At 39.1% G+C, this 15,809-nt stretch overlaps 1 protein-coding gene across 1 annotated transcript in view; it reads left to right on the top strand.

Annotated features, from left to right (window-relative positions):
* Positions 1-9,848, top strand: part of LOC105622256 — a 103,785-nt gene extending 93,937 nt beyond the window's left edge. Inside the window, exons 3-4 of the mRNA XM_012203676.1 lie at positions 4,869-5,059; positions 9,702-9,848. Of these exons, the coding sequence (XP_012059066.1) occupies positions 4,869-5,059; positions 9,702-9,848 (338 nt within the window). The remainder of the gene's footprint in view (positions 1-4,868; positions 5,060-9,701) is intronic.
* The last annotated feature ends 5,961 nt before the right edge of the window (positions 9,849-15,809 follow it).

The following is a 15,809-nucleotide window of genomic DNA, read 5'->3' as shown; positions in this document are numbered from 1 at the left end:
TTACACACATATATATATATATATATATATATATATTACAAAACAAAGGAAAAAAGAAATATGTAATAAATGCGTTAATGTATCTTTATTTAAAAAATTCTTTTGCAACCACCAGTAGTTATATATTTTCAATATATTTTGTAATGCGCAGTTCTTAACATGTTAATGTAGTTTAGTTAAATATTCTATGTCTTCGTAAACTGCATCCAAAGTCTCGATGTATTAGGTGTACAACTTTGCTTCCGCCGTTTTCCTACAGATGGCTTTAGCGGTAAGTGGTGGTCGAAATAAATAGATCATAGACGTCATACAATAAACTTGGGCATCTTTCAACATAATCCCATAGAAATATTAGTCGATTTGTGTCTGCATCATAAAGTTATTCTCGATTGAAAATGTCAGTTTACGAGCCAAATTTTCGTCATTTGCGGAAGGTTTTAATTTTTTGCTTTAATATGAAGAAATCTGCGGCTGAAGCTCATCGAATGCTGTCAAATACTTATGGTGAGGCCGCTATTAGTGAAAGAACGTGTCGTGAGTGGTTTCAACAGTTCAAGAACGGTGATTTTGACGTCCAAAGTCATGCTCTGTATTTGGTGGGACCAGCTCGGCGTAGTGTATTATGAACTGTTAAAACCGACTGAAACAATCACAGGCGATCGGTATCGAACGCAATTGATGCGTTTGAGCCGAGCATTGAAAGATAAACGGCTGCAATACAACGAGAGACACGATAAAGTGATTTTGCAGCATGACAATGCTCGACCCCATGTTGCGAAAGTGGTCAAGACATACTTGGAAACGTTGAAATGGGAAGTCCTACTCCACCCGCCGTATTCTCCAGACGTTGCTCCCTCTAACTATCACTTGTTTCGATCAATGGCACACGGCCTGGCTGACCAGCATTTCCGGTCTTATGAAAAAGTAAAAAATTGGATCGATTCGTGGATAGCTTCAAAAGATGACCAGTTTTTTCGACGCGGGATTCGTACGCTACCCGAAAGATGGGAGAAAGTAGTGGCCAGTGATGGACAATACTTTGAATCATAAATGTATAACCAGTTTTTTACAATAAAGCCTCGAATTTCGGAAAAAAAAACGGCAGAAGCAAAGTTGTACACCTAATATATTTAGCACTTTTAAGAGTTGGAATTTTTGTGACTCATGATGCCTCGATCCCCTACGCACTCTAGGTCGGCGTAGACGATGAATGGCACTCGTTCCTTATTGCAGTGGTTTCCAAACTCGAGTCACTCGTTCTCGCTTGACAATCGGATAGCGCATTCTTTATGCCGCAGTCCATTGCGTTATCACTGTAATTTTTCGCCCATACTGAAGTAATAAAGACATCTGAAAAAACAAAAATTATTATTGCTATTATTATTGTTATTTCAAGAAAATTCTATTTTTCATGTATATTTACTGATTGGAAAAAAATTTCTTGTGCTCCATTATGATGAGTTGTGATCTCACGAGACAGGATAGATTCTTGATCCACACAAAATGGTCGAAATCATTATTATGAGGATTTTGCAGATACAGCATGTTCACGTGCTTCTTCCTCTTGTCACTGGTGAGCTAAAGTTATAAAAACATCTGACAAAAACAAAAATTATTATTGCTATTATTATTGTCATTTCAAGAAAATTATGATTACTATTATTATTGTCATTTCAAGAAAATTATAATTTTTTTCGTGTGTACTTACCAATCATAGAAAAATTTTTTGTGCTCCATTCTAGTGAGTTGTGATCTCACAAAACATGATAGATTTTTTATCCACAAAGTAATTGAGACTGTCATTACAAGAATCTTGCATGTACAGCACCGTGCTTCTCCTTCTCCTTCTTGTCAGTCGTAGAGGAAGAATCTGTTTATTTTCGATGCCGTATACATTTGACACGTCGTTCAAATGTTCAAATTTGGAAATGTCTTTTAAAGTCATTGGAAACTCAATGTTCGAGATTCAATTCATCAACATTGTCTTGTAATGCGGATACAATGATTCTCGATCCGTATTTATTTCTGCGGGAGGTATAGAGCGGAGACCACGCAAAGCACGTATTGTCCGTCGAATGCACATTGATCACCGCTCATTTCGTCGCTATTTTCCGCAGCACTTCGATATGGCATCCCGCACGCATAGATTTAGTTTGTTTATGTTGATAGTTAAATTCAATATACGTGACAATGCCCCTCGCTGTCGCGTTCTTGGAACTCTTCGAACGACGTCAACGTGCTCGATGACGTATCGCTACCACGCAAATCGAAGCATTTAATTGTTCTTTGTATTTATGCTCTTGATGGTGCTCGTTCGCCGCAAACTCACGTTGAACGCGAAGTTTACTTTTACACTATCGTGTCTTTCTACAGTGTTTCGCACTCACTCGAATACTACATTGCCAGGGTAGAAAACGCTACGGCTTGATGTAGTCCGCATTGACCATCGCACTGGTCAGAACACAATTCTCGAACGCGGCATCGATCTCTTGCCAGACGAGAGATCTTGCCACTCGCGTACTCGCCATCAACATGCATGAATCGTCGCTCCAATTGTATCTTTGCTCCTACGAGTCGCACAATCCTCGCCATCGCGGATTGTCTGTCCAATGGCGAAGCGCGGACGTTTGGCATAACAAAGTTCTTCAAGCCGCTCGCAACCACTCGCAAAACACTCTACCAGAGTAGCATCCTGGCCGCATTGCTCCAACAGTTCACATTCTACTCGCTCGTAATTTTCCATGTCTTTTTTACAGTCTTTAGATCACATCGCACTCTTACACGGAGCACTTAATAGTTTTTCAATGTGTGCAGAGTGGGCATATGCTGCACGAAAATATAAAGTACATCAGCTTTCCGCAATTGAAGCACGACTACTTGCTGTCTAGTATATTGAAAAAGTCTTCGTACTTTCTGACGAGTACATTCAATGCTAATATATGGCTAAAGCATCATCCGCTCTATCCGTTGTATAATAACAGCAGATTATGCAGTGTTTAGTACGAATGTTCAACGCACAAATTTCTGTGCGTGATCCGTATTGTATTTGCTCAAATTATTAGCACCTCCAATATTGTCAGATTGTATTTCTTCGTTGGACGATTCTTGGTCTTTTATTTATGTCTTCAAATTCTACTTATTTTGTTTCAAACAACTTGTCTGTATTTAGATCGTTCATGTCCTCGACGTTCATGCGATGGTCAGCTATACTTTTTCACGTTACTCTTATTCTGATTCGGTAAACTTCCAAGATTTTTCCTTTGCCTAGGCACTAACTGAGATGCGTGTTATTTATAACCCGTATACATTTCATTTATGATTTCTTTGTCCCTTTCTCTAACCCCTATTAGATCGTAATATCGATGATGTGTCATTATTCTTCGCCTAGAAAAAATATCATTGTCGATGCTTCTCTTAACGCATTGAGACATGTCATCGATCTTGTGGTTCTTCCCTAGAAAACTCGGCTACGATGGCTGTGACAGCGGCAATGACCACTGATCCCGCATCAGGCGACGACGATTCGCAGCGGCGACTAGATACCAAACACGTGACATGATGACACAATATTATTATACATTATTATTATACATTAATATTAATGTTATATAAATACTGATATCAATGTTTATCTAAACACTGATGTTATCGACTGATCCCGCGTGAGGTGGCGATGGCGGCGGCGGTGGCAGGGCCCCAATGATATACGTGACGCATGGCAACACGTAATATTGATGTTTATCAATAATATTGATGTTTATGTAAACAGATATTGTGCGGCGGCGGTGGCAACGGTGGCGGTCCCAATGATACGTGATGTCACAACATGGCGGCATGTATCAATAATATTGATGTTTATGTATCAATAATATTGATATGTAAACACACATCAATGTTTATGAATATCAAAATCATCGATCGGGGACCTTTTCCGTGTGGCTCCCTCACCTATCCCCGCGCTTATACCCGTGCTCGTGATATCATCCCCGCGACGCGAGCACCACCTGCTTGTCGCTGTATTTATGATCCCCTCTCCGTGATGGCATCCCTCGTGCCTACGAGTACTCATCGCGCTCACAGATCCTCCTCGCTTACAGATAGTTCAGAATCGCTACTATATCCCTACTTATCACTTGTCGAAAAATATTTTTCGATATCTTGTAGACTAGGTTACTAAGGCAGCCGTACCTACTCGAACACCTACAATTTTACATAATAAGAAAATTATATATGTTCGAGTAGGTACGGCTGCCTTTGTAACCATACAAAAGGTATGGGAAAATTTCTTGACAATTAATACCAAAATTAAGTAATAGACAAAAATTCAATCTTATCGCTATTTTTTTTCAATAGATCTTTACCACTTTGACCCAGTACGGTGATCCCTTGCACCTTTCTGAGAGGTATAGAAGTTTCCATTCGTCTTGGAATAAGGGTATTAACTATCGATTGCAATAACAATCAACCTTAACGCTTTCAGTGAAAATATTCAAAATCTACAGTATTTTGGAAAGCCCATCTCCTCTTCAAGGAACCGTGACTGTCTTTATATATATTTCACTTTTTAATGTTTTACATGAAATAAAAGATTAGCTATTTATTCTTACACTTGTCGAAATGAGTAACAAAATTATTACAGTGGCCTCTTGGCTAATCTAAAACAGTATTTGCAGTTACGCGTACACGCATTTATTTTTATATTCCCACGAAATAAAAAATAGACGAGAAATGACGCTAGTGTTTCATGTCAGAGATACTTGCTTATGTAGCCTATATTGCATATGAAATTAGAAATAAAGTTCTATCCCGACATACGAAGCGTGAAAATTCTGATTTTTTTGTTAAACAATTAATCTATTTCTTTCCAGAATACGGCGAACGGATTATCATACGCCAATGTTCTACTCCATATCATGATGAAATTGACATCATCGATGGCCAATGCGGCAATTCCATGATACAACCAAGACGTGATGTAATCGAATCTTGCCACATCTGCAGCAGCGATTTATGCAATTCCGCAACGACCATCTCCGCAATGAAATTGCTTTACATCATTGTAATAATATTTCTTGCCTGTACTTTCCACCAGTCGAAATATTTTCTTTATAATAATCTATAGTTAAAAAAAAAGATAAGAAAAAAATAAAAAGAGCAATCCGAACAATATCTATGAATACTTAATGTCAGCTCGTCTCTGGAGCCAAAACGCAAAGCCATCAATGAAAAAAAATTTAATATAAATAAGATTCAGGGATTGTAAAGTGTTGATAAATGTCTCGGATGCATGTCAACACTATACAGTCCCTAAAATTTTATCTACATTGAATTTTTTGTGACAATGGTTTTGCGTTTTGGCTCTGAAGCTCAAATTGAACAGGCTTGCTTAATGTTATAAATCTACGACTAACAAACTTTCACTGCGTGAAACAAATGTGTTATTTCCCAACTTGATGGTGATTCAAAAAATGTATAAAAAGTGCGGTTAAAAGAAGTCTCGGATAATTTTCTCCCATTTCAAGAACAATCCACTATTGCGAAACGAAAATTACAAACTAGAAAGCGCACAAACTTTATATTAATTCAATTGAATTGTTGAAGTACAAAATAAAAGACTTAACATAATTATGTATAGACCCGATTTTTCTTTCAGAATGTTTTAAACTTAACGAGCTATAAGTTTGAATTATCTAATGAATCGAAACAACTCAACTCTATGTATTATTTCTGCGCACTCGACAAATCGTTGCATGTAATAAATATGCCATATGTTATAGAACGATTCGGATCTAGCATCTTTAAATTTCATTTTTATTATTGATTTTTACCTTGATGTTTCGCTTTAAGATATTAGTTTCGTTTCCTTTTGTTATTTTTGGTTTTTTTTGCCATAAGAGTACCTTAAATAGATAATAATAAATAATTAGAGAGAGCTTATCAGATATCTCCATCCAGTGTAGTAATTAAAATAATGGATAAATTGTTCTCAAAGAATTAGCGATGCCAACAGACATAGACTATATTAGGGTTATAAAAAGAAAATGTTTTTTAAATATAATTTTGTACTTTTTTTCTTTAAACATATTTTTAATGTTCTGAACTTTTAAATAGTATAAAGCCCATTCTACAAAAACGTAATTGTAAGTGATTATATAAGTTATAAAAATTGATCAACATTCGAATTTGAGATGAATATTCGATTGATCAACGACTACAACAATATTACATCCAGACTCCAAGATTCTTTATTTCATGGAAAACGGGAATTAGAAGGAGGCAAGGAAGAATGTAACTCACACTGTTCTCTTGTAACTTATTGCTCTGTGGATGCGTGCCATATGTCGGAAGCACTCGAGCGAGCCTTCGGTAACGGTGATTCGAAAAACGTTGGTAAACGCAAATACGAAGCACTATTACGCCGACCGAGAGAGCAACCGTTGATTCATTATTTTGGTCAAGGAAATTAATTGTTTTGACCAAGGATCGGACCCGTATAATCCTTGGGAAGATGGAACGAATCAGAAGAGTACTGAATAAATATTAGTCTATTTATTTTATTTTATATATATATATATATTTATGTATAAAATAAATCCTTATGTGATCGATCGGTATAAATATTTACATTTAATTATTTATGTACTATTTATGTTAGTAACAATTACCGTATGGACATGAGTTTGTGTTGAATGAGGAAGTGGGGTATGTGGATTGGATTGCTTTTTCTATGGATAAAAAAAGTTCGTCAATAGTCCTATTATCTTCAGGAAGGATGGATGAGTAAGAAGGAGAGGGAAATTCAGGATTTTGGGAATCTTCCAAGAGAATAAAAGGGGGGGGAAAATTCAAGTTCTAAGGATGAAAAATAAGAATTATCATCAGTCGGCGTATCGTCCGCTAGTGTGAGATCCGACTGGGACATCGGCAGAAGTACTGTATGAGCTCTCAATTTTTGTCTTAAACCTCCGGTGTTGTCGTTGGGCTTCGAGGTCTAATGAAATACCTCGGTCTGAATGCGTCCAACAATTGGAATCTGGGCTTCCCGCAATCTCTCGATCTTAGCCCGCTTTTTGCGTCCCGCTCGGTAACTATTACGTCAGAACATCTATTTAAAAATTTGTCTTGTTAAAATCATAATTAGTAGTTAAAGGAAAACGAAAGGTGATGAAAATTTCAAGGGAGGGGAGAGGAGTGATGGAGAATTATTCGAAGCGTTTTATCGCTTAAACAATTCAGAAACGGTCACGGGGCTGTTCAGAATATTGCTAATATCTTTGTAATGATATATGTTTGTGTAAGACGCTGGTGTGGCTTGTATAGAAGGCTCGCTCGCCAAGGCGTGTAATAACGATTCTCTTTGTTGTAATAATTTAAACTTTATTGTTAAATCGATTCAAGATTTGTTCGAAACGGGCGATAAGCGATGCTCGTAATCCGATAATTGATGCGTTCTGTTAGATGCATGTACATGTAACTCGCACATGATACGACGTTGAATAATTTCTCGTAGCTATTAGAAAGAATTCGTATTGCAAGCAGCAACCAGAGACCAATAAATCTCGCCGGAAACTCAGGTAATTCTCGCGCACTGAATACTCTCGTGGTATCGGTAACATTACGTGACAAAATACAGCATTGATACGCGATAAAACTTCAGTGTAGTTCACTAAATATTCGGGATAAGATGCGTTAAGCACGAATATCGAATGATCCGTATTGATCGAGATCGGGAAGTGAACTGAACTTTCGCACGTGGAACATGTGCGATCTCAACTTTTTGAGTGTCGCGCAAGGAGGATTGCGTGCCATCTAAAATATATAATATGATTAGAACAGGGAGATATATGTTTTGAAGAAAATGTCAGCCGCAAGCGTGATTGAATGGGGATGGCTCGGTGTCTATGAGTTGTTTACTTACCATTCCTGAGAATACATTTGAAATAACGATGATTCTGGAACATATCATCAGCCTTGAATGTAGGCATTCAAAATAATTTGCATCAAAGCATGCAAGATACAATAATGGTATAACAACGAAAATGATTTGATACAAAGAATATGGCAATACAATCGGAGCTTAAGGTTCACCGGTAATGTCAGACACGTTTAACGAAAACGCCCGCTGAGACGAAATCTTTGGACTCTTCGATATTGTGATCGTGACGGATAGAAAACAAGTTTCACAATTGATCGCTTGTACTCGAAACGATCTGTTTTTACAGTTACGACGCAAGTTAAGTTATCATCGCTGGGATTACACGCCGTGATTCGATCAAGTTCCCATTGGCTTCGTGGAGCCAGAGGGTCACGCATGAGGACGATTTGATCGACTTTGCCAGTCGCGGATAACGCGCCATTTTGGGCGTTGTTGAAGAGTATGCAAGTAATCACCAGACCAAGATCTCCAAAAACCTTCGATAATATATTGAACCATTTACTAGCGCAAAAGTCTATTTTCATTTAAGTCAAATACGTCAACGGAAGCGATAAGAAAGGTTCCGATCAAAAAATGATTGGACATCAGAGCATGATAATCGTGGAGATTATCGGAAACGGGAGCGAGTTCAGGCACGCCTCGATCCAACAGAGAAGTGTAGACATTTCTTCACAAGTTAGCATGTGGAGGCTGATATTTTTTAAATGCTTTACACTTTTACCGCCGGCCTCCCACAGGCTACCAAAGTACGGCAATGCAAGGGGGGGTAGGAAGTGCCACACAGTTCCGTCGGTAGCGAGCTGATTGTGGAAGTTAGAATCGCGAATTTCGCATGTGCATCAATTCGTGATCGGTGAAATGTAGTTCCGTTATCGGAATACATGAATGTCGATAGTCCGAGAAACAAATCGTTGATATGCTGCGATAAAGGTAGAAAAGATATAATCGCTGACAAGCTCTAAATATAGAGCTATGATCGTGAGGTATACGAATAACGCGATATAGGTCTTTTGCCATTTATATCCTCGACCGGGAGTCGTTTGGACAACGATGGGACCTGCGTAATCAACACCGGCATGGACAAATGCGCGAGCGGTGCGATTGACTCTTGCACCCGGGAGGTCGCCCATGAGTACGTCAGTGCATTCACGCATGCATGTATACACTTATAAAAAACGCATCGAATGGCGCGGGCCCGGAGAATCTAGAATTCGCTATAATGCGAGCGTTAATTGGAAATATGCAACGTTCTAAGATGGTACTGGATAATGAGTACGGTGGATGTGTGCGTAAGACGATAGAATTCCTCGTCGTTTCTGGGAAGCAAGCTCGATGAAGTCTTCCTCGAATACGAATAAATCTTCGTCCATAAGGATTGAGCACAGGAAGCGGACTATTCTTCGGTGGTGCTGATGTTTTGGAGACACGATCTCATTAAGAAACATGTCTGACTGCATTGTTTTGAATCAGAAGCGTTTGGCGTTCTGAATTTCTTCAGGGAGCAAAGTCGCGATATTAGTTTGCGGGTTTTTAGAGTGTCAGAGTCGATTTAGAAAACGATACAGGTAAGCGGTAATTCGTAGCAATTTTGGCCACGAACAATAACGCGACGCAAGATTCCAATTTAATGTAGCGTGCAATGCATACCGGAGGTTCTGGGCATTGTTCGAGAGGAATATCGGAGGGTAAAGCATGAGACTTGAGAGGATAATGCAACACCATGAAGGACCTGATCATGATAAAGTATGTGTCTCGAAAAAATCAGGGGCGAAACCATGTGATACACAGTCCGCGGGATTGGTGTGAGTCGGAACATGACGCCAAGAAACTCCAGAAAGGAGTACACAGCCGAAACACGATTGGCGATAAAGGTTTTCCATCGAAGGTGACAGACTCAGCCAGGCGAGTGTAATGATAGAGTTCGTCCAGCAATGACACTCGAGATTCGGGAGTTGGAGGGCTGAGCGCGCGAAATGCATCAAGCAAGAGAGAGAAACAACGCAGCAGATAACTCCACTCGCGGAACGCTGATCGTTTTAAGAGGGGCCATTTTTGATTTGGTGGCGAGAAGATAGACGGTGATTGAGCCGTTTATATTAACGTTGCAGTCGATGCATCGGAAAACCCATGAAAGACATAATGTAGAGTATGAGATCCGTAAATAGTCCAGCGCGGAATGCTAATTGCATTGAGATACGGAAGACGTTGATGATAATCGGACCAGCAATCAAAAAGTTGGCTAGGGATTTCGTCATCTCACCGACATTGGAGGGACCACAGTCAAAAAATTTTGGCGGTAATATTGACGAGAATAGCCTATCTTAAAGGATCGAAAAACTTGGCGATAGTCGACCGAATGGCTCGTTTAGTTTGTTCGGGTGATAACGGTATAATCACGCGGAATTAAAAGATATCTAGCTTAGGATTCCAAAATATTCCTAAGACTTTAAAGTGCTCGTCGTGAAAAACCTTATGAGTGGCTAAACAATGATTAGCAGGATCGTGATCGAACAACAAAGCGGTGGCATTGCTCGCCCATTTTCGAAAGCCTTCTTTCTTTAGTGACTCTATCAATTGATCACGTATTTAATGAGCAAGAATCTGGTCGTCTGCGCCGAAAACGCAGTCGTCAACATGTCTGATGATGTAAAACGGGGACCGCGAGCGGAAATTCGGCATCTTCATCATCTATGAGTTGATCTAAGATCCGAAGAGCTAAGTAGGGAGCGGCAGCTGTGCCATAGATAACAATAAGAAGATGGTAATCCGCGATAGATTCACCAGGGATAGGTTGCCACACAATGCGTTGGTAGTCGGTGTGTATCGGAAGTCAATTAAGATTTATCGATACGTTTTGGCGATATTGGCGGTAATCAGTAACAGTATTGGCGCCACTGCATTAGGATAGTAGCTAAATCCTTCTGAAGTTTAGCACCAATGAGCATATGGTCGTTCAATGATGTTCTGTTTGAGATACGACATAAAGCGTTGAAGATCACTCATAAGCGAGTGGTTGGTCACGTAAGACAGCGGAATATAATAAGTTTGCTCTAGTTTGACTATTTCTGTCAGTAGACTTTAGTCATATGACCGAGGGTTTCATACTCTGCGAGAAATTCGCGATACTTGGAAGCGTTAATGGGATCTCGAATTAAGCGTTGTTCCAAGCGGAACAACGAAAACTCGAAACAGCAATAGAGTGCGATTCGCCTATCCAGACAGGTGGTCCATTTTTAAACGGTAATCGGACGATATAGCATCTTTTCAGCGTATGGGAGTGGGTGGCTCTGAAGTGCTCTTCGCACTGATGCTCCTCAGGGCTCCGAGGAGCTTTCTGAGGCACTTCTTCAACTTACCAGAAGCGACGAAGTGACGATCATGATCGAGAAAATCAAGAACAATTCCGTAATGCGCAAGCTCGGAATTGACTCAATCAGAAACAAGGACAGAAAGAATCTAGCCAAGAGTAATATTGCGCGATAGATAGACTCATATAGGAACTTTTTCGAACACTGTTGAGAATGAACATGTCGAATAGATCGGCGCCGATTATGATGTCGATCGGATCCGAACTCATGGTCACGATCGACAAGTTCGTGTCCTACGACGTATTTCAAATTGTACGCGGTATCGACTCGATTCGATAAATACCATGGTATTTTGGTAATGCTCGAAATATAAATGTGATCGTGGTATAGATCCATCGCGATACAGCGGAATAATCATAATTTGGACAGACTGCATTTCGCTAATGCCGATAATGGAAACGGAGTGATTCTCGAAAGCCGCATTGAACAAGCGGAGATAAACGTAGAAACAGATTCCTGATCAAGGAGCGCGCGAACGGTGACAAAATGTTTATGAGGCTAATAAACTCGCACGCGCGCAGTCGTAAGCAAGATTTTGGAGCTTGGTGCTACGGTAATAAGTGCATAGCGATGGCAGATACACTCTCGTGGATGCAGACGTCGACAGTTGCTTAATGTCAACAAGTTGAACGGATTATCAAAATATAACAACGTGTGATGCAATTTACTATACTGTACGACACGCGTGAAGATTTTTATAATCTTTTATGGAATGCTTCGCACTAAAACAGTTCATTTGACAGAGCGTTTTTGATTTTTAATGAATTCAAAACATTGAAATGGAGTTTGTTTTAGGAACGTAGAACATTGATACAATAGATAGTTCACTTTACATAATGAGCACAAGAATGGAACAGTAGACGCGGTGAGGCGAGAGTTTTCCTTTTGGAGGTCGTTTGTAACTTTTTCGTTGCGTTTGCGTCGAACGCACGAATGCGAGATGCGAGAAATTGATCAAGTTCGTGATAACGCGAGTAATCTACATCGCTGAGCTTAAGTTTCCAAGCTTTTCGCGATGACTCGAATTTTTGTGCAACTAAAAAAACAAACCAATCATCTCAGTGTTCAGTGGCGCAACTGAGATTGTTTCAGAGCTTGTATCGCTTTATTGATTTGATCGCGAAGCGTGCGGAAGATCGTTGGAAGTTTCTGTCGCGAGCGACAGCGATTGAAAAGCGATTGTAAATGTATCGTAAAGATGGGAAATGAGAATATTCCACGTGATAGTGAAATTATCATTGGTTACCGCGAGATGGTCAAGAGCGTTACTTACATCCCCTTTTATATACGAATACAATAATACATGCGCTCGACATTCGTTAAACTCTGATTATCATGGATCATCGATTTAAATTTATCGTAAAAGCTTTCCCATTTGTCAAAATTCCGTCGAAAATTGGCAAATTGATCCTCGGAAGATGCGACGATGACCGGAACGAGATTATTGAGACCACTTACGTCATGTTCAGTGGGACAAGGTTCGCGGATTTCATGACAGTCCAGTACCTCAGCCATGTAGGCGATCGCTTCGTGGTAATAGTCCTCACACGTCAAGAAGTAGTTCTGAGTGAAATACGCATGGGTTGCCTTCAATTTCTCATCCGCAGCTAGCATAATTTTACAGTCCATCTCTGGCATCTGTCAAAGGTCTCCTTGAGGATTGCGAGGCGTTATGACACGTGTCATCTTGGCCTGTCCCAGTTTCTTAAAATTAGTGAATGTGCAAGATATGGCGTCTATCTGCTAGTTTTGTATACTCATCAATTCATCGAGAGACGACATGATTTCCAATGGAAAAGATACGACTCGAAACGTTCGAGAATCAAGCAAAACAATAACTTTCTTTGGCGACGATCCGGCTCGAAGGACCAAAATATGTTTTATATTTGTGATGCTGGTGTCACCTTGTATGAAGAAGGCTCACTCGCCAAGGCAGCGTATAATAACGACGACTCTCTTTGTTGTAATAATTTAAACTTTATTATTGAGTCGACTTAAAATTTGTTCGAAGCGGCAGGCGATGCTCGTAATCCGATGCGATCTGTTAGATGCATGTAACTTGCACTTGGTACGATGTTGAATAATTTCTCCTAGCCGTTACAAAGAATTCGTGTTGTGAGCAGCAACGAGACAGGCAAATCTCACCGGAAACTCAAGTCATTCTCACACACTGAATGCCCTCGCGGTACGTGTATATCGGTAACGTTACGTGACAAAATACAGAGTTGAATCGCGATAAAACTTCGATGGTTCGGTCTGAATATTCGAAATAAAATGTGTTAAGCACGAATATCGATAGATGATCCGTATTGATTGGGATCGGGACACGAATTGAATTTTTGCACATGAAACGTGTGCGCGATAGTCAATTTTTCGAATGTCGCGTGCCATCTGAAATAGATAACGTAATTAGAACAGGAGCTATACTCATGTTTTGAACAAAATATCGGCCGCAAACGTGATTGAACGGGGAAGAGTCGGTGTCTACGAGCTGTTTACTTATCATCCCCAAGAATACATTTGAAACAATGATTCCGGAACAGTACATATTAAAAATTCACCTTAAGTACTATGAATATGCTCTAATGTAGCGGTACTGCCAAAGTTTCGTTGGCGACAATGCCATATTGTAATCGTAGCAGTGAGACAAAATAAGACCTGCCGTTTCCGGCCTTCAAAGTAATTTCCGATACTAATCGTTTTTTGAAAATTCAGGTAAGAAAAATACCTTAAAAAACTGTGTATGTATCGTGTCTACTGAAATGTATTTGAAAAAGATTGTGTCTACTTTTTGCTGTGTAACGTCTATTTTTCTGGATTATATGCAATAATGCGTAAAGTTGTCGATGAGGTTGTTCGGGACAAAAAATCGGGTTTATTGTGGTACACACCGAGGTGTGTTCCAAAATTCACTGCCAGTGCTGAAAATATATAGTATACGTAATGTAAACTGTAGATTTTCAGCATTGGTAGTGAATTTTGGAACGTAGCTCTAAAAAATGTTGAGATAATCTCAAATGTGTTAAAAATTGAAATTAAAGATTAGATGCAATTACGCGAAATATAAATGACAAGTGATCGATAGCTTGAACATGATCAAAATTATGTTGCGATAACCTCAAATATTAACCTATCAAAATTCACACAGCACGTCCTGAGAATATCCTTAGGACGTAAGAAGTCCTCTGGACATCTTTAGAATATGCCTTGGAGGTCTGTGTTGTAGAATATTGGGAATTGTTATGATTTTTTTGTAATTTTCATTATGACAACATAAATTATGAACATTGCTATTTTTGTTGGATCAAAATAGTGCGAGACATTATGCAAGAAAAAAAGATGCAAGATGGATGAAGAAAATTTAAAGAAGGCCATTGTCCATGTGAAAAAAAAGAATGATATTAAGGCAAGCTGCCATGCACTTCAACATACTTTGCTTATCGTTGCACCGTCATTGTCAGAATGTGGCAGATAAAAATGTTTCTACAGAAAATATTTCTATCACATGACTAGGAGATAAGACGATTTTTTAATGTTATTTAATTTTCTTTTTAATATTATTTTAATATTCTTTTTAATATTATTTTAATAAATTTTTTTATTCAATTTTTTATTGCGAAACACAAACAGAATTTAATGAAATATATTCTGAAAGCATCAAATATTTATTTCAGTTTATCGCCGAAAGAGATACGAAAATTGGCATTTGAATATTCAAACGACTTCAATTACCAGTACCAAAATGTTGGATAGAAATGAAAATGGCAGGACAAGATTAGTTTCAGAAATTCATGATCACGTCATCCACGCTTGTCCATTAGAAAGCCGCAGGCTACGAGCCTCGCCCGTGCCACATGTTTCAATCGCACAGTATAGGCATTTTTCATCCTACTCATTTGTATATGATCGTTTGCAGCTGGCTCCTCGTTTAATCTGGAACATGGATGAAACGGAAATTACCATTGTTCAAACACCTCAAAGAAGTGTTCGTCAGCTGACGCGATTTCAAATTGGGCATATTATTTCTGCTGAACGTGGCATACTTGTTTGACGATTGTATTGGTGATATCGATTCAAGGAATTGTCCTGCCACTTTTTTTCATCTTTCCGCGCGTTAATTTCAAATTTATTTCTTAAACGGTACCCCAATTGGAAGCGATGGTGCAGCCCACCCAAGATTGGATGACTGCGAATATTTTTGTGCAATTTTTTCAACATTTTTAGAAAAACGTGCATGTTTCAACAGAAATCATTTAAATAATTCAGAGCAAAATAAGATGGGTTGAAGAATCACTGTTTTTGAGAATCTCAAGAAAAACATAAACATTCTCAAGAGAGAATGTTTATGGTCAAGAGAAATTTCAAATAATTAACAAGAAAATGTGTCTTACTGTTGGATGTGATGCGAATAACTGCGGGAATCCTCGATGATGGTTTGGTAAAGTCGCGGGACCCGTGGAACTAGCTGGAAGATATTCAAATAACTTGCCGATTCCTAAACCACA

Source organism: Atta cephalotes (assembly GCF_000143395.1).
Source record: "Atta cephalotes unplaced genomic scaffold scaffold00042, whole genome shotgun sequence".
Lineage (NCBI taxonomy): Eukaryota > Metazoa > Arthropoda > Insecta > Hymenoptera > Formicidae > Atta > Atta cephalotes.
This window is presented reverse-complemented; position numbering and strand designations above follow the sequence as displayed.